Genomic DNA, 24977 nt, shown 5'->3' with positions numbered 1-24977 from the left:
AGAGATAGAGAGAGAGAGAGGAGAGAGAGAGAGATCGGAGATGAGAGAGAGGAGAGGAGGAGAGAGAGAGAGAGAGGAGAGAGAGAGAGAGAGAGAGAGAGAGAGAGAGAGAGAGAGAGAGAGAGAGAGAGAGAGAGAGAGAGAGAGGGACAGAGAGAGGGACAGAGAGAGAGACAGAGAGAGAGACAGACAAAGTGCTCGACAGTGCTCTGTGCAGCAGCACCACCACCACTACCACCACTACTCTTCCTCATCAGTCTTTTACCAAGATTCTGCTCTCCTCGTCTCTAGCTACTACTACTACTCCTACTCCTACTCCTACTCCTACTCCTACTACTACTATACTATACTACTACTACTACAACTACAACTGCTACTCTACTACTACTACTACTTCTACTACTACTACTACTACTACTACTACTACTACTCTACTACTACAACTCTACCACCAGCAGGACCATGGACACAGGCAGCCCCAGGAAGATCCAGTTCACAATGCCTCTCCTGGACTCACACCTGGACCCAGAGGCTGCTGAACAGGTGAGGAGTCGGGGGGGGGGGGTCGCAGGGAGTGATGGTGCGGGACCTTACTCAAGCTGTTAGCTTTTCTAGGTGTTACTTACGGGATTAATGAGTTAAACTTTTACCGGTGCTATTGCAGCCAGTCTTCAATCTGAAAAGTCATAAGGGCAGGCTGGACAGGGGGCTAGGCTAGTGGGTCCCAGGGGGTTATGGCACAGGACCTCATAGTCTCTCAACAGTGTCCGTTCTGAGAGCATTCGGTGTGTCAGAACCAACGGGAGGTTATAGACTCCATGGTATTGGGAATTGTTGAGGTATTGTAGTTGCGCCCGTTGCCTTGAACAAGAAAGCCTACATAACCCTGTAGCTCTTCAAGGGAAATTGTGGCCATCCCTGAATTGTATGTACAAAGTTGACTATATCTGAGGAATCTGCTACGTATGTTTGATTATAAATTGTATATTTTGTAATAACTCACTATTGTTTACAGGTAATGCAGGACTAGCCCTTTCATCAGTAAATTTTTATGTACATTATTTATGTAAATAGTTCATGGGTACACGTTGATTATTTTGTGTATTTTCCATGAGCTTCTTAATTGTCTTGTTAAAAGAGATCAGGGATTTTTTTCCCCCAATTTACTCCATATTGGCTTAAATGGGTGTCTGTTTTTTTGCTTCCCTCTGGAAAATCCTCTCTTAATATTAAATAAATACTAATAACTACATTATTTCTGTTGCCATTTGTCATTATTGTGTACTTTTACTTTACTTTTATTGCTGTGTTATAATGTTGGATAATAATGTTGGATAATACTGTTGGATAATCATCTTTTGGTGTATCATGTGCATTAAAAAAAATATATAATAATAATATTAATAAATAAAAGTAAGCATTGGCCTGAAGCCGAAAAAGAAAGGAAATTCACATGAGCGTCACAATGCATACTTCACCCATGCTCTACCAAGGTTTCCCAGCACACAGCTTTGACCTTCTACAGTAGCTATGTTGGTTTATTGTACTTCAAACAATGTGTATGCAGGTTGCTTAGAATTCAAACCTTCTCAAACAGCCTACTTCATACTCTTCAGTTCTTAATGTTTTATACACTACCGTTCAAACGTTTGGAGTCACTTAGAAATGTCCTTGTTTTCTAAAGAAAATAACATCAAATTGATCAGAAATACAGTGTAGACATTGTTAATGTTGTAAATGGCTATTGTAGCTGGAAACTGCTGATTTTTAATGGAATATCTACATAGGCGTACAGAGGCCCATTATCAGCAACCATCAGTCCTGTGTTCCAATGGGACATTGTGTTTGCTAATCCAAGTTTATCATTTTAAAAGGCTAATTGATCATTAGAAAACCCTTTTGCAATTATGTTAGCACAGCTGAAAACTGTTGTGCTGATGAAAGAAGCAATAAAACTGGCCTTCTTGAGACTAGTTGAGTATCTGGAGCATCAGCAATTGTGGGTTCGATTACTGTTGAAGACTGTTGGAAAAGCATTCCTCATGAAGCTGGTTGAGAGAATGCCAAGAGTGTGCAAAGCTGTCATCAAGGCAAAGGGTGGCTACTTTGAAGAATCTCAAATACAAAATATATATTGATTTGTTTAACACGTTTTGGTTACTACATGATTCCTTATGTGTTATTCCATAGTGTTGATGTCTTCACTATTATTCTACAATGTAGAAAATAGTAAAAATAAAGAAAACCCTTGAATTAGTAGATGTGTCCAAACTTTTGACTGGTACTGTAAATACAATGAGGCTGTATGTATTTTTTAGATATAAGCCTATTGTAAATGTGTATTTTTGTAGCGTCATTGTCTTTATTGCAAAAATAAATACAAATACACACACACAACTTTAAGCAACATACTCATTTGACAGAGGTAATGAACTGTCCATTGTTCAGTACAGCAATTGATAAAACAGGACCATGTTTGAAAAAGCAAGTGGTTCTGAGCTTACGTCAAGGTAAGCTAACATCATTCTGCCACAGCTTCCCATGTTGATAGGGGTATTGCAAATAGTAATTTTGTGTCAGTTAATTTAATTTCCATTGAAAGCTCTGTTAGTTACCATACGGAACCCACTGTTGTTAGCGCCACCTGTGCAATTAATAGTCACATCAAGCTATCAGATTGCTAAATGTGCTCATAAGCATAGGGATATTATCAATAGTCATCTTGTGCACATTTACCTGAATTCTATTATTAGCTCTCCCACTTTGTATCCAATCAGGAAGCCCATTGTGGCTAGCTCATCCAGTTCTATTAACTCTTGTGTCACCATGGATACTCCTGCTGTTTTCAAATGGGCTTGGTCTGTTACATATAAATGTGCAAATTCTGATGTTTCCTGACTTTCTGGATGTCTGGGTGCATGACACTAGCCCAGACGTTCTGGTCATCTCAGAGACCTGGCTGAATAATTTGATTATGGATAAGGACGTTGCCATTGCGGACTACAAGATTTTCAGATGTGAATGACAAAAAAGGGGGGATGGGGTGACTCGTTATGTACAATCTACTGTTATGGCATCATGCTCTCTTAGCATCTTTGTCCCCAAAATGTGTGAGCTGTTGGTTGTAAAAGTGGCCATAAGCCAAAATGTGTATTTATTGCTGAGGCTGTTGGTATTATTTCTGATTATTATTATTATTATTATTTAAAACCCTTTCTGGTATCTGAACTGGTTGTGTTAGGAGATCTAATTATTGATTGGCTTACCTTATCCTGACTAACCGTCCCCATAAGTATTTGGCTAGTGGTGTTTTTGCAAATGATATCACCGACCACTGGCCTATTGCTTGTATTAGAGATACCAAATGATATCAGCGACCACTGGCCTATTGCTTGTATTAGAGATAGCAAATGATATCAGCGACCACTGGCCTATTGCTTGTATTAGAGATAGCAAATGATATCAGCGACCACTGGCCTATTGCTTGTATTAGAGAAACCAAATTGAAAAATCTGACCCTCGTATAATTGTGAAGATATCTTTTTTTCCCGCCCCAGGCATTCCTTCATGATCTATATTATTCAGAGCTTTTTTTTCTACTAGACCCTGTGTTGGCACTTACATTTTTCTCATCCATTTTTTATCTCTCTAGCTGAGCAACTCAGAGTCAAAAAACGGACTAATCCATGGTACTCTCCTGTATTCTCAGACCTCTTCTTGATAAGAAATCAACAAATATTATGCCTAAACTCAAATATACTAATTGATTAAAGAAATGTAATTTTTTTGGAAAAAATGTTTAAAAATGGTATAATCCTTGTAAATTATATCATAAATAGGACTGGTGGAGTTATGTCACACATGCAGCTAACAAAAATATTTGAAAATGTCTGCTCTACCCAAAATTACAACTAACTAATTGCAGCATTACTGTAAAAATGGAAGAGGCAAGCGGAAGGGGCAGAAGGTAAGGAACTTGTCTGTCAGCCCTGCATTAAAGACCAAAATTGGTTAAAAAAAAATTCATTTAAGAACCAAGAAATTGACAGCTGTGCCTTATAAGTTGTAAAATAGTTGGGAAGAGATTTTCGATGTACAGATTCAATGGCACATGGTTTATTTAACGACGGCGATTTCAAAACTTAGAGTTTTTCTATTTAAATTATTCTACAACATTCTTACAACCAATAGAATGTTACATACAGTACCAGTCAAAAGTTTGGACACACCTACTCATTCCAGGCTTTTTCTTTATTTTTACTATTTTCTACATTGTACAATAATAGTGAAGACATCAACATTATGAAATAACACATATGGAATAATGTAGTAACCAAAAAAGTGTTAAACAAATCAAAATATATTTGAGATTCTTCAAATAGCCAACTTGATGACAGCTTTGCACACTCTTGGCATTCTCTCAACCAGCAGTCTTGAAGGAGTTCCCACATATGCTGAGCACTTGTTGGCTGCTTTTCCTTCACTCTGCCGTCCAACTCATTCCAAACCATCTCAATTGGGTTGAGGTCGGGGATTGTGGAGGCCAGGTCATCTGATGCAGCACTCCATCACTCTCCTTCTTGGTAAAATAGCCCTTACACAGCCTGGAGGTGTATTGGGTCATTGTCCTGTTGAAAAACAAATGATAGTCCAACTAAGCCCAAACCAGATGGTATGGCGTATCTGTGCAGAATGCTGTGGTAGCCATGCTGGTTAAGTATGCCTTGAATTCTAAATAAATCACAGACAGTGTCACCAGCAAAGCACCCCCACACCATAACACCTCCTCATCCATGCTTTACGGTGGGAAATACACATGCGGAGATCAGCCGTTCACCCACACCGCATCTCACAAAGACACGGCAGTTGGAACCAAACATCTCCAATTTGGACACCAGACATTTCCACCGGTCTAATAGCTAATGTTTCTTGGCCCAAGCAGGTCTCTTCTTCTTATTGGTGTCCTTTAGTAGTGGTTTCTTTGCAGCAATTCGACCACGAAGGCCTGATTCACACATTCCCCTCTGAACAGTTGATGTTGAGATGTGTCTGTGACTTGAACTCAGTGAAGCATTTATTTTAGGCTGCAATTTCTGAGGCTGGTAACTCTAATGAACGTATCCTCTGCAGCAGAGGTAACTCTGGGTAACCATTCCTGTGGCAGTCCTCATAAGAGCCAATTTCGTCATAGCGTTTGATGGTTTTTGCGACTGCACTTGAAGAAACTTTCAAAGTTCTTGAAATGTTCCGTATTGACTGACCTTCATGTCTTAAAGTAATGATGGACTGTCATTTCTCTTTGCTTATTTGAGCTGTTCCTGCCATAATATGGACTTGTTCTTTTACCAAATAGGGCTTTCTTCTGTATACCCTCCCTACCTTGTCAAAACACAACTGATTGGTTCAAACGCATTAAGAAGGAAATACATTTCATAAATTAACTTTTAAGAAGGCACACCTGTTAATTGAAATGCATTCCAGGTGACTACCTCATAAAGCTGGTTGAGAGAATGCCAAGAGTTTGCAAAGCTGTCATCAAGGCAAAGGGTGGCTATTTGAAGAATCTCAAATATAAAATATATTTAGATTTGTTTAACACTTTTTTGGTTACTACATGATTCCATATATGTTATTTCATAGTTTTGATTTCTTCACTATTATTGTACAATGTAGAAAATATTCAATATAAAGAAAAACCCTTGAATGAGTAGGTGTGTCCAAAGTTTTGACTGGTACTGTATATAATCATTTTTATGCAGATACAGCGTTGTATTCCATTTCTCCATCAGTTGACCAAGCCTTTTCAAATTTGAAGTCAGATTTTCTAGCATTGCAGATGTCATTATTGAATCTAAAGTTAGTGCTAAATGCAAACAAAACAAAATGCATGCTTTTTTCTAGATCCCATAAACCATATTTAAATAAATGTGAAAAGTACACAGATTTAGTGAGTTCCTTCCTACAATTATCGTGGTATCTGGCTTGATGACAAACTGTCATTTAAAAAACATGTCACTGTTGAAGAAGTTGAATTTCAAGGTTGGTTTCTTTGACAGAAACAAAGTATGTCTGACTTTAGTTAATAGGAAGGAAATTGTCCAGGCCTCTTGTACAGTGGGGAAAAAAAGTATTTAGTCAGCCACCAATTGTGCAAGTTCTCCCACTTAAAAAGATGAGAGAGGCCTGTAATTTTCATCATAGGTACACGTCAACTATGACAGACAAAATAAGAAAAAAAAATCCAGAAAATCACATTGTAGGATTTTTAATGAATTTATTTGCAAATAATTGTGGAAAATAAGTATTTGGTCAATAACAAAAGTTTCTCAATACTTTGTTATATACCCTTTGTTGGCAATGACACAGGTCAAACGTTTTCTGTAAGTCTTCACAAGGTTTTCACACACTGTTGCTGGTATTTTGGCCCATTCCTCCATGCAGATCTCCTCTAGAGCAGTGATGTTTTGGGGCTGTCGCTGGGCAACACGGACTTTCAACTCCCTCCAAAGATGTTCTATGGGGTTGAGATCTGGAGACTGGCTAGGCCACTCCAGGACCTTGAAATGCTTCTTACGAAGCCACTCCTTCGTTGCTCGGGCGGTGTGTTTGGGATCATTGTCATGCTGAAAGACCCAGCCACGTTTCATCTTCAATGCCCTTGCTGATGGAAGGAGGTTTTCACTCAAAATCTCACGATACATGGCCCCATACATTCTTTCCTTTACACGGATCAGTCGTCCTGGTCCCTTTGCAGAAAAACAGCCCCAAAGCATAATGTTTCCACCCCCATGCTTCACAGTAGGTATGGTGTTCTTTGGATGCAACTCAGCATTCTTTGTCCTCCAAACACGACGAGTTGAGTTTTTACCAAAAAGTTATATTTTGGTTTCATCTGACCATATGACATTCTCCCAATCCTCTTCTGGATCATCCAAATGCACTCTAGCAAACTTCAGATGGGCCTGGACATGTACTGGCTTAAGCAGGGGGACACGTCTGGCACTGCAGGATTTGAGTCCCTGGCGGCCTAGTGTGTTACTGATGGTAGGCTTTGTTACTTTGGTCCCAGCTCTCTGCAGGTCATTCACTAGGTCCCCCCGTGTGGTTCTGGGATTTTTGCTCACCGTTCTTGTGATCATTTTGACCCCACGGGGTGAGATCTTGCGTGGAGCCCCAGATCGAGGGAGATTATCAGTGGTCTTGTATGTCTTCCATTTCCTAATAATTGCTCCCACAGTTGATTTCTTCAAACCAAGCTGCTTACCTATTGCAGATTCAGTCTTCCCAGCCTGGTGCAGGTCTACAATTTTGTTTCTGGTGTCCTTTGACAGCTCTTTGGTCTTGGCCATAGTGGAGTTTGGAGTGTGACTGTTTGAGGTTGTGGACAGGTGTCTTTTATACTGATAACAAGTTCAAACAGGTGCCATTAATACAGGTAACGAGTGGAGGACAGAGGAGCCTCTTAAAGAAGAAGTTACAGGTCTGTGAGAGCCAGAAATCGTGCTTGTTTGTAGGTGACCAAATACTTATTTTCCACCATAATTTGCAAATAAATTCATTAAAAATCCTACAATGGGATTTTCTTGAATTTTTTTTTAAGTGGGAGAACTTGCACAATTGGTGGCTGACTAAATATTTTTTTTCCCCCACTGTATGTCTATTTTAGATTATGGGGATATTATCTATATGCATGCAGCAGCATCTACACTTAAACCACTAGATGCTGTTTTCCATTGTGCCCTTGGGTTTATTACTGGGGATGGTTATAGAACTCACCATTGTGTCTTGTGTTAAAAAGTGGGTTGAGCCTCTTTGTATGTAAGGAGAGAGCAGCATTGTCTTGTGTTTATTTACAAAGCACTCATGCAGGAACTTCCTATCTATCATCATAAATTCAATTTAGACTTACACGTTACCACACCCGGTCACAGGCTTGGATAACACTGGGTTATAGCTGCTTTGACATTTTGTTTGCAGCCTTTACATGGAACAACTCACAGAGATCTCTGAAATGAGATGTTCTGGTCCCCCTGGGTCAGTTCAGAGTAATGATGATCAGGGACCTCTTTGTTGAAAATGTGTCTGTTTTTCTTAATATGTTTTGTAATTTTGTATGTTGTTTATAGATTTGATGTATTTATGCAGGGCTCATCTGAAAAAGAGACCCTAGTCTCAGTATGACTTCCCTGTCCAAATAAACTTTAATAATAATAGACCAAACTAGCTACTGTAGTTGGTCAAAGCTGTGTGGTGGAAAACCTTGGTAGAGCATGGGTGGAGTAGGCATTGTGGAATCATGAATTTCCTTTCTTTTCTACTTCAGACCAATGCCTACTTCTCACTTAAAACTTTTTTTGTTTTGTTTTTAATAGATTAATTAGTAGTGTTGGGATATATTAATAGTACTGTTTTAAAACATTAGGGTTATGGTCATGGGAAGGGGCTCTTCATTTGTCCAATATTCATTTTACATTTGGCTTTTTGACAAATCAGGTGCACTGCCCTTTCTACCTGTGATTTATTTGTATGTAACTTTAGAATAAGTGTGTGTGTGAGAGTGTATGATGAGAGAGCTGTTGCTCAGGGATCACAGAGGGGTCAGCCTCTGGCTATGTGTCTGTCTGATGTACTAAGAGAGTGGTCAGCCTGGCTTTGTGTCTGCCTGATGTACCGAGAGAGCGGTCAGCCTGGCTATGTGTCTGCCTGATGTACTGAGAGAGCGGTCAGCCTGGCTATGTGTCTGCCTGATGTACTGAGAGAGTGGTCTGCCTGGCTATGTCTCTGCCTGATGTACTGAGAGAGCGGTCAGCCTGGCTATGTGTCTGCCTGATGTACTGAGAGAGTGGTCTGCCTGGCTATGTGTCTGCCTGATGTACTGAGAGAGTGGTCTGCCTGGCTATGTGTCTGCCTGATGTACTGAGAGAGTGGTCAGCCTAGCTATGTGTCTGCCTGATGTACTGAGAGAGTGGTCAGCCTGGCTATGTGTCTGTCTGATGTACTAAGAGAGTGGTCAGCCTGGCTATGTCTCTGCCTGATGTACTGAGAGAGTGGTCAGTCTGGCTATGTGTCTGCCTGATTTACTGAGATAGTGGTCAGCCTGGCTATGTCTCTGCCTGATGAACTGAGAGAGTGGTCAGCCTGGCTATGTGTCTGCCTGATGTACTGAGAGAGTGGTCAGCCTGGCTATGTGTCTGCCTGATGTACTGAGAGAGTGGTCAGCCTGGCTATGTGTCAGCCTGATGTACTGAGAGAGTGGACAGCCTGGATATGTCTCTGCCTGATGTACTGAGAGAGCGGTCAGCCTGGCTATGTCTCTGCCTGATGAACTGAGAGAGTGGTCAGCCTGGCTATGTGTCAGCCTGATGTACTGAGAGAGTGGTCAGCCTGGCTATGTGTCTGCCTGATGTCCTGAGAGAGTGGTCAGCTCTCTGTGAGCTTTACTGGTGAGCATGGTGGTCAATTAATTAGATTGTTATTTTAGCTGGTAGTGAATCGCTATTTAGATGTAATTACTGAGGAGTAAGTGAACCATGAATCACACTGTCCTCTTGTTAAGATATCAATAGAAACGTTCTGTGTTCCAACACTCTGTGGTGCTGTATGTGTGTGTTTGCGTGTGTGTGCTATTTTGCCCGTGCATACAGCTAGTGTGTCCACACATAGAGTAGTAGTCTGTTTTCCTCTCCTACATTTACCTCTACTGCAACGATAGAAGTTGTGGAAATCTCCTTCTCTCTCTGTAACAGTCAGACAGCACTGAGCACTGATCATGTAGCTCTCAGCAGCCCTGCAGAGAGAGCCTTGGCTGGGTTCCGAGATGCTGAGACCTGCATGGCTGGCATGGTGTGGTCGACCACAGAGCCTATCAGAGCAGAGCTGGCTGACTGACGTGGTGTGGTCGACCACAGAGCCTATCAGAGCAGAGCTGGCTGACTGACGTGGTGTGGTCGACCACAGAGCCTATCAGAGCAGAGCTGGCTGACTGACGTGGTGTGGTCGACCACAGAGCCTATCAGAACAGAGCTGGCTGACTGACGTGGTGTGGTCGACCACAGAGCCTATCAGAGCAGAGCTGGCTGACTGACGTGGTGTGGTCGACCACAGAGCCTATCAGAACAGAGCTGGCTGACTGACGTGGTGTGGTCGACCACAGAGCCTATCAGAGCAGAGCTGGCTGACGTGGTGTGGTGCTGCTGACGTGGTGTGGGCATCACAGTATGACGACAAGAGGCTAGCTGATTTGCTTCAGCGTGTCGTAGTTTGGGCATTTTAGTATTTTAGTGTTTAATTGTTAAAGTATTTCAGTGTCTCACTATTTCGGAGTCTCAGTGTGGGGCAGCAATGGAATTACTGTGTTTCAGTGTCAGTTTCGGTGTTTCAATGCTTAGGTGTTTCAGTGCTTAGGTGTTTCAGTGCTTACGTAATTTAAGTGGTTTGTGTTTCAACGTTTCAGTGTTGTCTTGTTTCAGTGTTTCACAGTGTTAGTTAATTACTTTTTTTGTCATGTAGCAGTGTAGCTAACTACTGGAACTTCCCACTGGGCACACACTAGTTGAATCAACTTTGTTTCCACGTCATTTCAATGAAATTACGTTGAACCAATGTGGAAAAGACGTTGAGTTGACGTCTGTGCCTAGTGGATAAAATAAAATAAAATAAAATATGGTTGAAGTAGGTAAGAATTTCCTTTCTTAATTAGCATCAGACCACCCTAATTCTCACTTGAAACATATTTTTGGGGTTTAATAGGCTAACTTACACATTCTGTTAACATATGACCCCAAAGTAATCTGTTCTTGCGATTTGTAGTCTATGACATTTCAGATTTATATATGATAATTATTCATGAAGTAGTTTTGATGTAGTGAACAACTTTTTCAAAATAACTTTAGTTTAGTAAACTATATTTTTCTTAAGGTTAGTTTTAGTTTAGCTGAACTTCTTCCAGTGTCAAGTAATTGGTAGCTTGATAAACTATATTTTCAGAGTAGCTTCCCAGACACTGGAGTTTCAGTATTTTCAGGGATTCGGCATAAAGCATCCATGGCATCACAGTGTCTCAGTGTGCCTGTGTTGGTATCACAGGCCTTCCTCCATGCCTCAGTCATCCCTGTTGTGCCTGGACACCTCATAGTGTGTAGATCAGGCTCTGGAGAGAAACAGCATTCACTATCCATCAAACTATCTCTCTGGGGGATGGAATCCTGCGGGATGGAGTCCTGGGGGATGGAGTCCTGGGAGATGGAGTCCTGGGAGATGGAGTCCTGGGGTGGTGGAGTCCTGGGGTGGTGGAGTCCTGGGGGATGTAGTGGACCCCCCACTCAGGAAGTACACTCATCCATGTACAGATATTAATGCTTTATCCTTGTGTTAGGCACCACGGTGTGCCAAGGCAGTTGCGTACTGTACGTAATTTTGTAGATACAGCTCAAATATTATAATATGCTGCTGACTAACAACTGTAATCAGTTTCAAGGAACTAAGTATTTGTTTGGATCTCTATCCCCACAGTGTTAGAATGACAGTCTGTCAATTTCTACTTCCCTAATCTCTATCCCCACAGTGTTAGAATGACTGTCTGTCAATTTCTACTTCCCTAATCTCTATCCCCACAGTGTTAGAATGACAGTCTGTCAATTTCTACTTCCCTAATCTCTATCCCCACAGTGTTAGAATGACAGTCTATCAATTTTTACTTCCCTAATCTCTTTCCCCACAGTGTTAGAATGACAGTCTATCAATTTCTACTTCCCTAATCTCTATCCCCACAGTGTTAGAATGACAGTCTGTCAATTTCTACTTCCCTAATCTCTATCCCCACAGTGTTAGAATGACAGTCTATCAATTTTTACTTCCCTAATCTCTATCCCCACAGTGTTAGAATGACAGTCTATCAATTTTTACTTCCCTAATCTCTTTCCCCACAGTGTTAGAATGACAGTCTATCAATTTCTACTTCCCTAATCTCTATCCCCACAGTGTTAGAATGACAGTCTGTCAAATTCTACTTCCCTAATCTCTACCCCACAGTGTTAGAATGACAGTCTGTCAATTTCTACTTCCCTAATCTCTATCCCCACAGTGTTAGAATGACAGTCTATCAATTTCTACTTCCCTAATCTCTATCCCCACAGTGTTAGAATGACAGTCTGTCAATTTCTACTTCCCTAATCTCTTTCCCCACAGTGTTAGAATGACAGTCTATCAATTTCTACTTCCCTAATCTCTATCCCCACAGTGTTAGAATGACAGTCTGTCAAATTCTATTTCCCTAATCTCTATCCCCACAGTGTTAGAATGACAGTCTGTCAATTTCTACTTCCCTAATCTCTTTCCCCACAGTGTTAGAATGACAGTCTATCAATTTCTACTTCCCTAATCTCTATCCCCACAGTGTTAGAATGACAGTCTGTCAATTTCTACTTCCCTAATCTCTATCCCCACAGTGTTAGAATGACAGTCTGTCAATTTCTACTTCCCTAATCTCTATCCCCAAGTGTTAGAATGACAGTCTGTCAATTTCTACTTCCCTAATCTCTATCCCCACAGTGTTAGAATGACAATCTGTCAATTTCTACTTCCCTAATCTCTATCCCCACAGTGTTAGAATGACAATCTGTCAATTTCTACTTCCCTAATCTCTTTCCCCACAGTGTTAGAATGACAATCTGTCAATTTCTACTTCCCTAATCTCTATCCCCACAGTGTTAGAATGACAATCTGTCAATTTCTACTTCCCTAATCTCTATCCCCACAGTGTTAGAATGACAATCTGTCAATTTCTACTTCCCTAGTCTCTATCCCCACAGTGTTAGAATGACAATCTGTCAATTTCTACTTCCCTAATCTCTATCCCCACAGTGTTAGAATGACAATCTGTCAATTTCTACTTCCCTAATCTCTATCCCCACAGTGTTAGAATGACAATCTGTCAATTTCTACTTCCCTAGTCTCTATCCCCACAGTGTTAGAATGACAATCTGTCAATTTCTACTTCCCTAATCTCTATCCCCACAGTGTTAGAATGACAGTCTGTCAATTTCTGCTTCCCTAATCTCTATCCCCCCAGTGTTAGAATGACAGTCTGTCAATTTCTACTTCCCTAATCTCTTTCCCCACAGTGTTAGAATGACAGTCTGTCAATTTCTGCTTCCCTAATCTCTATCCCCCCAGTGTTAGAATGACAGTCTGTCAATTTCTACTTCCCTAATCTCTATCCCCACAGTGTTAGAATGACAGTCTGTCAATTTCTACTTCCCTAATCTCTTTCCCCACAGTGTTAGAATGACAGTCTGTCAATTTCTAGTTCCCTGATCTCTATCCCCACAGTGTTAGAATGACAGTCTGTCAATTTCTACTTCCCTAATCTCTTTCCCCACAGTGTTAGAATGACAGTCTGTCAATTTCTACTTCCCTAATCTCTTTCCCCACAGTGTTAGAATGACAGTCTGTCAATTTCTACTTCCCTAATCTCTTTCCCCACAGTGTTAGAATGACAGTCTATCAATTTCTACTTCCCTAATCTCTATCCCCACAGTGTTAGAATGACAATCTGTCAATTTCTACTTCCCAGTCTCTTTTCCCCACAGTGTTAGAATGACAATCTGTCCATTTCTGAGACATTCCCTTCCTCTTGAATTTGAGCAACCCAAATTCTTTAGATAAGAGCTTCTCTGTGCATAATAAATGTCACGATCGTTATAGAGAGTAGACCAATGCGCAGCGTTAGTTGCAAACATATTTTATTTATATAATGAATGCACGAACAAAACAACAAAACGAAAACATGACGTCCTCGGTCTAACACAACCGACACAGAAACAAAACCAAACGGAACAAGATCCCACAAACACTAAGGGAAAACAGCCTCTATAAATATGGCTCCCAATCAGAGACAACCAGCAACAGCTGACACTCGTTGCCTCTGATTGGGAACCACTCTGGCCAACACAGAAATACAATAACTAGAATCCCGACATAGAAACACAACACATAGAATATACACACCCTGGCTCAATATATAGAGTCCCAGAACCAGGGTGTGACAATAAAACCATTCTCTCCCTAGTTAAAATGAGGAATCGTGGCATTTCAAGGTAATATAACTCCATTATGGACTTTGGTAGGCTTGAGTTAACATCTTGTATAAGCTGATGTCTTGACATATCTTTGTCCTTCACTGTGTCACCACTGTTAATTCCTAGTGCTTCTGAGAGTCCATTTCTGAGAGGCAGTCCAGAGATAATGTATTAGCTATCCCACCACTCATCTGTCCTAGATTTAAAAAGGTTCTGGAAGCAAATCTGTTTTAATAAATGTCTGAGATTACTGTAACTGAAATAAGTACATGCTCCAGGCCGATTCTATTCTTAGTAACTGTAATACTGAGAGAAGTCAGTACTGTATTTCATAATAACCTTGTTACTTTTAGACTAAAATGTATATATCTATATCTCCTATGACTGAAATTGCATTACAACTGCACTTCCTGGTGCCCAGTACAGTATGATTCTTGTTCATTTTAGGATACAGAAAATATAAAGGTTTAATGTTTTTTTGTTGTTGCTATCTGTACAGATAGGAATGAAGGTAAACAACAGTAGTGATAGTGGAGTATCTGCCAGTAGATGTACAGCCTTGTCCTCTCCTTAATACAATTCTCCTCCCATTAGGTTATTTCATTCATCATCCACCTTTGGTCACCAGCCACCACTGACTTACACAGACACCAGAAGGAAGGAGAGTAGTTATAGTGGTGTATCCCTTGTCCTCTGAATTACTTCCTTCCTGATTCAGCTTCAATTTTTTTTTTTTTATGAGTTTGAACAGCATCCATAACACCATAAAATGTAATTACAGGCTACTGTAAGTGTACTATGCTGTGACTGCTACTAAACCAGCTCTCTGCTACTGTTCATTTGTATAACACCACTGAGCCTCATATAGAAGAAGAATGAAGACTTATGTCATGCTATAAAAGCAGATGGAGGCAGCAGGAGAAAGACTCAGGTTGGCGTCCCAAACAGCGCCGTGTTCCTTATACAGTGAGGGGAAAAAGTATTTGATCCCCTGCTGATTTTGTACATTTGCCCACTGACAAAGAAATGATCAGTCTATAATTTTAATGGTAGGTTTATTTGAACAGTGAGAGACAGAATAAAAACAAAAAAATCCAGAAAAACCGCATGTTAAAAATGTTATTAATTGATTTGCATTTTAATGAGGGAAATAAGTATTTGACCCCTCTGCAAAACATGACTTAATACTTGGTGGCAAAACCCTTGTTGGCAATCACAGAGGTCAGATGTTTCTTGTAGTTGGCCACCAGGTTTGCACACATCTCAGGAGGGATTTTGTCCCACTCCTCTTTGCAGATCTTCTCCAAGTCAACAAACAACAAAATCCAGAAAAACGCATGTCAAAAATATAATAAATTGATTTGCATTTCAATGAGGGAAATAAGTATTTGACCCCCTCTCAATCAGAAAGATTTCTGGCTCCCAGGTGTCTTTTATACAGGTAACGAGCTGAGATTAGGAGCACACTCTTAAAGGGAGTGCTCCTAATCTCAGCTTGTTACCTGTATAAAAGACACCTGTCCACAGAAGCAATCAATCAATCAGATTCCAAACTCTCCACCATGGCCAAGACCAAAGAGCTCTCCAAGGATGTCAGGGACAAGATTGTAGACCTACACAAGGCTGGAATGGGCTACAAGACCATCGCCAAGCAGCTTGGTGAGAAGGTGACGACAGTTGGTGCGATTATTCGCAAATGGAAGAAACACAAAGTAACTGTCAATCTCCCTCGGCCTGGGGCTCCATGAAAGATCACACCTTGTGGAGTTGCAATGATCATGAGAACGGTGAGGAATCAGCCCAGAACTACACGGGAGGATCTTGTCTATGATCTCAAGGCAGCTGGGACCATAGTCACCAAGAAAACAATTGGTAACACACTACGCCGTGAAGGACTGAAATCCTGCAGCGCCCGCAAGGTCCCCCTGCTCAAGAAAGCACATATAAATGCCCGTCTGAAGTTTGCCAATGAACATCTGAATGATTCAGAGGAGAACTGGGTGAAAGTGTTGTGGTCAGATGAGACCAAAATGGAGCTCTTTGGCATCAACTCAACTCGCCGTGTGTGGAGGAGGAGGAATGCTGCTTATGACCCCAAGGACACCATCCCCACCGTCAAACATGGAGGTGGAAATATTATACTTTGGGGGTGTTTTTCTGCTAAGGGGACAGGACAACTTCACCGCATCAAAGGGACGATGGACGGGGCCATGTACCGTCAAATCTTGGGTGAGAACCTCCTTCCCTCAGCCAGGGCATTGAAAATGGGTTGTGGATGGGTATTCCAGCATGACAATGACCCAAAACACACGGCCAAGGCATCAAAGGAGTGGCTCAAGAAGAAGCACATTAAGGTCCTGGAATGGCCTAGCCAGTCTCCAGACCTTAATCCCATAGAAAATCTGTGGAGGGAGCTGAAGGTTCGAGTTGCCAAACGTCAGCCTCGAAACCTTAATGACTTGGAGAAGATCTGCAAAGAGGAGTGGGACAAAATCCCTTCTGAGATGTGTGCAAACCTGGTGGCCAACTACAAGAAACGTCTGACCTCTGTGATTGCCAACGGGGGTTTTGCCACCAAGTATTAAGTCATGTTTTGCAGAGGGGTCAAATACTTATTTCCCTCATTAAAATGCAAATCAATTCATAACATTTTTGACATGCGGTTTTCTGGATTTTTTTTGTGTTATTCTGTCTCTCACTGTTCAAATAAACCTACCATTAAAATTATAGACTGATCATTTCTTTGTCAGTGGGCAAATGTACAAAATCAGCAGGGGATCAAATACTTTTTCCCCCTCACTGTATAGGCCCATAGTGCTCTGTTCAAAAGTAGTGCGCTATATAGGGAATACGGTGCCATTTGGGAGGCATCCTCAGACTCACTACTCTCACTGCTCAAAAGCTCATGAATAATTCTGATAATACAAAGTTGAACAGGGCTGCTGTTATAAGGACAGGGCTATGAATAGATGATGTGATGGATGTGGAAAGATACGCAATCCCTGTCTTGAATGTCATACAATATGCATCAACAGATGGAAAAACGTCAGGACATAGATGGATGGTGTTTTGTGATACGGGGAGCCATATTGTGTATAGCCCGTTGTATGAATCCAAGAGAGGAGTATGGACTTCGATGTGAATCAGCCTATTCTATTCATTTCAATGTGTTACTCTGGTCCCATCCATCAGAAGAGTTGAACTTCACTTCATATTGGACATGGGAATTATTTTACAGAAGCAACAATTACAGAATCTATAGCTTTCTCTCTTTTTCTTCTCAATTTGTAAGTTATGCAGTGTTGAATGTGAAGGAGAAGGAGCTGAAAGGAAAGTGGGATGGATTAAGGCTCTGGGGGCTGTGTGTGTGTGTGTGTGTGTGTGTGTGTATGTGTGTGTGTGTGTGTGTGTGTGTGTGTGTGTGTGTGTGTGTCAATGAGAGCAGCTACTGGGGGCTTGGTATGGTATTAATACAGTGTTTCCCAAACTCGGTCCTGGGGCCCCCCCTGGGTGCACGTTTTGGTTTTTGCCCTAGCACTACACAGCTGATTCAAATAATCAAAGCTTGATGATGTGTAGTGCTTGGCCAAAAACCAAAATGTGCACCCCTTGCGGTACCCAGGACTGAATTTGGGAAACCCTGTATTAAGGTATGGTATGGTAAGATATGGTATGGTATTAAGGTTATGGTATGGTAAGATATGGTATGGTATTAAGGTATGGTAAGATATGGTATTATGGTATGGTATGGTAAGATATGGTATGGTATGGTATTAAGGTATGGTAAGATATGGTATTATGGTATGGTATGGTAAGATATGGTATGGTATTATGGTATGGTATGGTAAGATATGGTATGGTATTAAGGTTATGGTATGGTAAGATATGGTATGGTATTAAGTTTATGGTATGGTAAAATATGGTATGGTATTATGGTATGGTATGGTAAGATATGGTATGGTATTATGGTATGGTATGGTAAGATATGGTATGGTATTAAGTTTATGGTATGGTAAAATATGGTACGGTATTATGGTATGGTATGGTAAGATATGGTATGGTATTAAGGTTATGGTATGGTAAGATATGATATGGTATTATGGTATGGTATGGTAAGATATGGTATGGTATTAAGGTTATGGTATGGTAAGATATGGTATGGTATTAAGTTTATAATATGGTAAAATATGGTACGGTATTATGGTATGGTATGGTAAGATATGGTATGGTATTAAGGTTATGGTATGGTAAGATATGGTATGGTATTAAGTTTATGGTATGGTAAGATATGGTATGGTATTATGGTTATGGTATGGTAAGATATGGTATGGTATTAAGGTTATGGTATGGTAAGATATGGTATGGTATGGTATTAAGGTATGGTAAGATATGGTATTATGGTATGGTATGGTAAGATATGGTATGGTATTATGGTATGGTATGGTAAGATATGGTATGGTATTAAGGTTATGGTATGGTAAGATATGGTATGGTATTAAGTTTATGGTATGGTAAATTATATGGTATGGTATTATGGTATGGTATGGTAAGATATGGTATGGTATTATGGTATGGTATGGTAAGATATGGTATGGTATTACGTTTATGGTATGGTAAAATATGGTACGGTATTATGGTATGGTATGGTATGGTAAGATATGGTATGGTATTAAGGTTATGGTATGGTAAGATATGGTATGGTATTATGGTATGGTATGGTAAGATATGGTATGGTATTAAGGTTATGGTATGGTAAGATATGGTATGGTTTTAAGTTTATAATATGGTAAAATATGGTACGGTATTATGGTATGGTATGGTAAGATATGGTATGGTATTAAGGTTATGGTATGGTAAGATATGGTATGGTATTAAGTTTATGGTATGGTAAGATATGGTATGGTATTATGGTTATGGTATGGTAAGATATGGTATGGTATTAAGGTATGGTAAGATATGGTATTATGGTATGGTATGGTAAGATATGGTATGGTATGGTATTAAGGTATGGTAAGATATGGTATTATGGTATGGTATGGTAAGATATGGTATGCGTGTGTGAGCGGAGTGATCAGTGAAGGCTTCATCAGTCCTGCACAGACTCATTGTGTTTGTGAGCCAACTCCATGGTGCACACACACACACACACACATACACACACACACACACACACACACACACACACACACACACACACACACACACACACACACACACACACACACACACACACACACACACACACACACACACACACACACAAGCACAGGTTAATGTAATCACTCAGCACACACACTATAAACATACACAAATTGACACACACACATGCTGGATGAATATCAATGGAATGAGTAGGAGTAGGGGAGGGCTGGAGGGAATCTTGAGGAGAGAGGTACTGGAGTGGCTCTTAAGATGTGAGGTGGGTGAACATGAAAAGGTATTGACACAAACACACAAAAGAGAGAAACCTTTTAATATCCTCGACAGACAGGATATGAGGTGAGCAATGTTCCTGTATACATGAAAACAACACTGACCTCACTGGACACAGACGTCAATTCAACGTCTATTCCACGTTGGTTCCATGTCATTTTATTGAAATGACGTGGAAACAACGTTGATTCAACCAGTGTGTGCCCAGTGGGACACTTCTAATAGCAATAAAAATACATGGGTTTTATACAGTGCTTTTCACTGACCCAAATATGCTTTCCTAGTCTCTGCATCTGGTATGAAAGATAGACCGAAAGAAAGAGAGAGAGAAGTTGCTTCTTATACACAGTCTTTCTCTGGCTGTGTGTGAAAGGAAATTAAGCCTCTTTAGGTCTGAATACCCAATTAGCAGTGTGTCATCAAGGAGATAACATTGACTACTGAACAGCAGTGTGTCATCAAGGAGATAACATTGACTACTCAGTAATCTCCTCCATACAGCCTAACTCTCACCCACTCACATGCACAAATGCACACACACATAAAGCAAATGAATAATAATAATTTCTACATTTATAATTAGTAGGTTTTGTTATCTGTTTTAACAAACCTTTTTTATTTTTGTACTCATGTATTGTATATTGTTTTTTTGTGGTGTGGTTTTCATGTCAGCCCTTGGGCTTCCAACCTGCACACCATTTCTTTAAAAATCTGTATTGTTGTTTATCACTTGTTTTCTTTGGTGCAAGTAATAAATAAATAAAATGACTAGTGAGCAGCAGTGTGTCATCAAGGAGATAACATTGACTAGTGAGCAGGGTGTCATCAAGGAGATAACATTGACTAGTGAGCAGGGTGTCATCAAGGAGATACCATTGACTAGTGAGCAGCAATGTGTCTTCAAGGAGCTAACATTGACTAGGAAGCAGTGTGTCATCAAGGAGATAACATTGACTAGTGAGCTAGCAGTGTGTCATCAAGGAGATAACATTGACTAATGAGCAGTGTGTCATCAAGGAGATACCATTGACTAGTGAGCAGCAGTGTGTCATCAAGGAGCTAACATTGACTAATGATCAGCAGTGTGTCATCAAGGAGCTAACATTGACTAGTGAGCAGGGTGTCATCAAGGAGCTAACATTGACTAGTGAGCAGGGTGTCATCAAGGAGATAACATTGACTAGTGAGCAGCAGTGTGTCATCAAGGAGATAACATTGACTAGTGAGCAGGGTGTCATCAAGGAGCTAACATTGACTAGTGAGCAGCAGTGTGTCATCAAGGAGATAACATTGACTAGTGAGCTAGCAGTGTGTCATCAAGGAGATAACATTGACTAGTGAGCTAGCAGTGTGTCATCAAGGAGATAACATTGACTAGTGAGCAGCAGTGTGTCATCAAGGAGCTAACATTGACTAATGATCAGCAGTGTGTCATCAAGGAGCTAACATTGACTAGTGAGCAGGGTGTCATCAAGGAGCTAACATTGACTAGTGAGCAGGGTGTCATCAAGGAGATAACATTGACTAGTGAGCAGCAGTGTGTCATCAAGGAGACAACATTGACTAGTGAGCAGCAGTGTGTCATCAAGGAGACAACATTGACTAGTGAGCAGCAGTGTGTCATCAAGGAGACAACATTGACTAGTGAGCAGTGTGTCATCAAGGAGCTAACATTGACTAGTAAGCAGTGTGTCATCAAGGAGATGACATCGAAAGCAGAGCAAGACTATTTGAAGTCAAAAATATTTGAAGATAAATACACAAAGCAGAGGACTAGAGGTCAAGAGGGAATTAACGATCAATGGAAATAGTTGTTTTTCAGTTCAACATCTGTTTGGAATCTGTGTAGGGGTTCCAACCAGGGACTCATAGCTACATGTGGCAAGTTCTCATTGGTCCAAATTGTCTATACGTTGAGCCTGAAATGGGATACTTGGTATTTGGCCATTGGCCCAATTTTATTACAAGGAATTATAATTGGTCAGCCACATGCTAGGCTTGAGGCTATAAACTAAATCCTGTCTCTTTGTTCAGTGGAGAAACATTGAGGACAGGGAAGAATTAACATACAGTGGGGAAAAAAAGTATTTAGTCAGCCACCAATTGTGCAAGTTCTCCCACTTAAAAAGATGAGAGAGGCCTGTAATTTTCATCATAGGTACACGTCAACTATGACAGACAAATTGAGGAATAAAAATCCAGAAAATCACATTGTAGGATTTTTAATGAATTTATTTGCAAATTATGGTGGAAAATAAGTATTTGGTCACCTACAAACAAGCAAGATTTCTGGCTCTCACAGACCTGTAGCTTCTTCTTTAAGATGCTCCTCTGTCCTCCACTAGTTACCTGTATTAATGGCACCTGTTTGAACTTGTTATCAGTATAAAAGACACCTGTCCACAACCTCAAACAGTCACACTCCAAACTCCACTATGGCCAAGACCAAAGAGCTGTCAAAGGACATCAGAAACTAAATTGTAGACCTGCACCAGGCTGGGAAGACTGAATCTGCAATAGGTAAGCAGCTTGGTTTGAAGAAATCAACTGTGGGAGCAATTATTAGGAAATGGAAGACATACAAGACCACTGATAATCTCCCTCGATCTGGGACTCCACGCAAGATCTCACCCCGTGGGGTCAAAATGATCACAAGAACGGTGAGCAAAAATCCCAGAACCACACGGGGGGACCTAGTGAATGACCTGCAGAGAGCTGGGACCAAAGTAACAAAGCCTACCATCAGTAACACACTACGTCGCCAGGGACTCAAATCCTGCAGTGCCAGACGTGTCCCCCTGCTTAAGCCAGTACATGTCCAGGCCCATCTGAAGTTTGCTAGAGTGCATTTGGATGATCCAGAAGAGGATTGGGAGAATGTCATATGGTCAGATGAAACCAAAATAGAACTTTTTGGTAAAAACTCAACTCGTCGTGTTTGGAGGACAAAGAATGCTGAGTTGCATCCATAGAACACCATACCTACTGTGAAGCATGGGGGTGGAAACATCATGCTTTGGGGCTGTTTTTCTGCAAAGGGACCAGGACGACTGATCCGTGTAAAGGAAAGAATGAATGGGGCCATGTATCGTGAGATTTTGAATGAAAACCTCCTTCCATCAGCAAGGGCATTGAAGATGAAACGTGGCTGGGTCTTTCAGAATGACAATGATCCCAAACACACCGCCCGGGCAAATGAAGGAGTGGCTTCGTAAGAAGCATTTCAAGGTCCTGGAGTGGCCTAGCCAGTCTCCAGATCTCAACCCCATAGAAAATCTTTGGAGGGAGTTGAAAGTCTGTTTTGCCCAGCGACAGCCCCAAAACATCACTGCTCTAGAGGAGATCTGCTTGGAGGAATGGGCCAAAATACCAGCAACAGTGTGTGAAAACCTTGTGAAGACTTACAGAAAACGTTTGACCTGTGTCATTGCCAACAAAGGGTATATAACAAATTATTGAGAAACTTTTGTTATTGACCAAATACTTATTTTACACCATAATTTGCAAATAAATTCATTAAAAATCCTACAATGTGATTCTCTGGATTTTTTTTTCTAATTTTGTCTGTCATAGTTGACGTGTACCTATGATGAAAATTACAGGCCTCTCTCATCTTTTTAAGTGGGAGAACTTGCACAATTGGTGGCTGACTAAATACTTTTTTCCCCCACTGTATACAGTGAGGGAAAAAAGTATTTGATCCCCTGTTGATTTTGTGCATTTGCCCACTGACAAAGACATGATCGGTCTATACTTTTAATAGTAGGTTTATTTGAACAGTGAGAGACAGAATAACAACAAAAAAATCCAGAAAAACCGCATGTCAAAAATGTTATAAATTGATTTGCATTTTAATGAGGGAAATAAGTATTTGACCCCTCTGCAAAACATGACTTAGTACTTGGTGGCAAAACCCTTGTTGGCAATCACAGAGGTCAGACGTTTCTTGTAGTTGGCCACCAGGTTTGCACACATCTCAGGAGGGATTTTGTCCCACTCCTCTTTGCAGATCTTCTCCAAGTCATTAAGGTTTTGAGGCTGACGTTTGGCAACTCGAACCTTCAGCTCCCTCCACAGATTTTCTATGGGATTAAGGTCTGGAGACTCGCTAGGCTGAAGTGCTTCTTCTTGAGCCACTCCTTTGTTGCCTTGGCCGTGTGTTTTGGGTCATTGTCATGCTGGAATACCCATCCACGACCCATTTTCAATGCCCTGGCTGAGGGAAGGAGGTTCTCACCCATGATTTGACGGTACATGGCCCCGTCTATCGTCCCTTTGATGCTGTGAAGTTGTCCTGTCCCCTTAGCAGAAAAACACCCCCAAAGCATAATGTTTCCACCTCCATGTTTGAAGGTGGGGATGGTGTTCTTGGGGTCATAGGCTGCATTCCTCCTCCTCCAAACATGGCGAGTTGAGTTGATGCCAAAGAGCTCCATTTTGGTCTCATCTGACCACAACACTTTCACCCAGTTCTCCTCTGAATCATTCAGATGTTCATTGGCAAACTTCAGACGGGCCTGTATATGTGCTTTCTTGAGCAGGGGGACCTTGCGGGCGCTGCAGGATTTCAGTCCTTCACGGCGTAGTGTGTTACCAATTGTGTTCTTGGTGACCATGGTCCCAGCTGCCTTGAGATCATTGACAAGATCCTCCCGTGTAGTTCTGGGCTGATTCCTGACTGTTCTCATGATCATTGCAACTCCACGAGGTGAGATCTTGCATGGAGCCCCAGGCTGAGGGAGATTGACAGTTCTTTTTTGTTTCTTCCATTTGCGAATAATCGCACCAACTGTTGTCACCTTCTCACCAAGCTGCTTGGTGATGGTCTTGTAGCCCATTCCAGCCTTGTGTAGGTCTACAATCTTGTCCCTGACATCCTTGGAGAGCTCTTTGGTCTTGGCCATGGTGGAGAGTTTGGAATCTGATTGATTGATTGCTTCTGTGGACAGGTGTCTTTTATACAGGTAACGAGCTGAGATTAGGAGCACTCCTAATCTCAGCTCGTTACCTGTATAAAAAACACCTGGGAGCCAGAAATCTTTCTGATTGAGAGGGGGTCAAATACTTATTTCCCTCATTAAAATGCAAATCAATTTATAACATTTTTGACATGCGTTTTTCTGGATTATTTTGTTGATATTCTGTCTCTCTGTTTAAATAAACCTACCATTAAAATTATAGACTGATAATTTCTTTGTCAGTGGGCAAACGTACAAAATCAGCAGGGGCTCAAATACTTTTTTCCCTCACTTTACAATCTACTTTCCAGCATAACAACTATGATTTGTTCTCTTTGAATACATATATTTTTCTCCCCTTGATTTGCTTTGGGGTCTGTGTTATTGAAGAATAACATCAACTGCCAACAACTCTTATTAGGGAAGCATTTTCTTTAGTGGTAACATATGCATTTCAAAGATCACAAAGGCTGCGTTTACACTGGTTGCCCAATTATGATATTTTGAC

General features: G+C 41.0%; 1 protein-coding gene across 1 annotated transcript in view; it reads left to right on the top strand.

The window, feature by feature from the left end:
- Nucleotides 1-462: 462 nt before the first annotated feature.
- LOC311134096 (protein phosphatase 1 regulatory subunit 1A-like) overlaps nucleotides 463-24977 on the top strand; it is a gene marked incomplete at both ends in the record, with an annotated part of 66712 nt that continues 42197 nt past the window's right edge. Inside the window, one exon of the mRNA XM_084167685.1 lies at nucleotides 463-543. Within this exon, the coding sequence (XP_084023811.1) occupies nucleotides 463-543 (81 nt within the window). The remainder of the gene's footprint in view (nucleotides 544-24977) is intronic.

The sequence above is a fragment of the Coregonus lavaretus genome, assembly GCF_964263955.1.
Source record: "Coregonus lavaretus genome assembly, chromosome: 8".
NCBI classification, from domain to species: domain Eukaryota; kingdom Metazoa; phylum Chordata; class Actinopteri; order Salmoniformes; family Salmonidae; genus Coregonus; species Coregonus lavaretus.
This window is presented reverse-complemented; position numbering and strand designations above follow the sequence as displayed.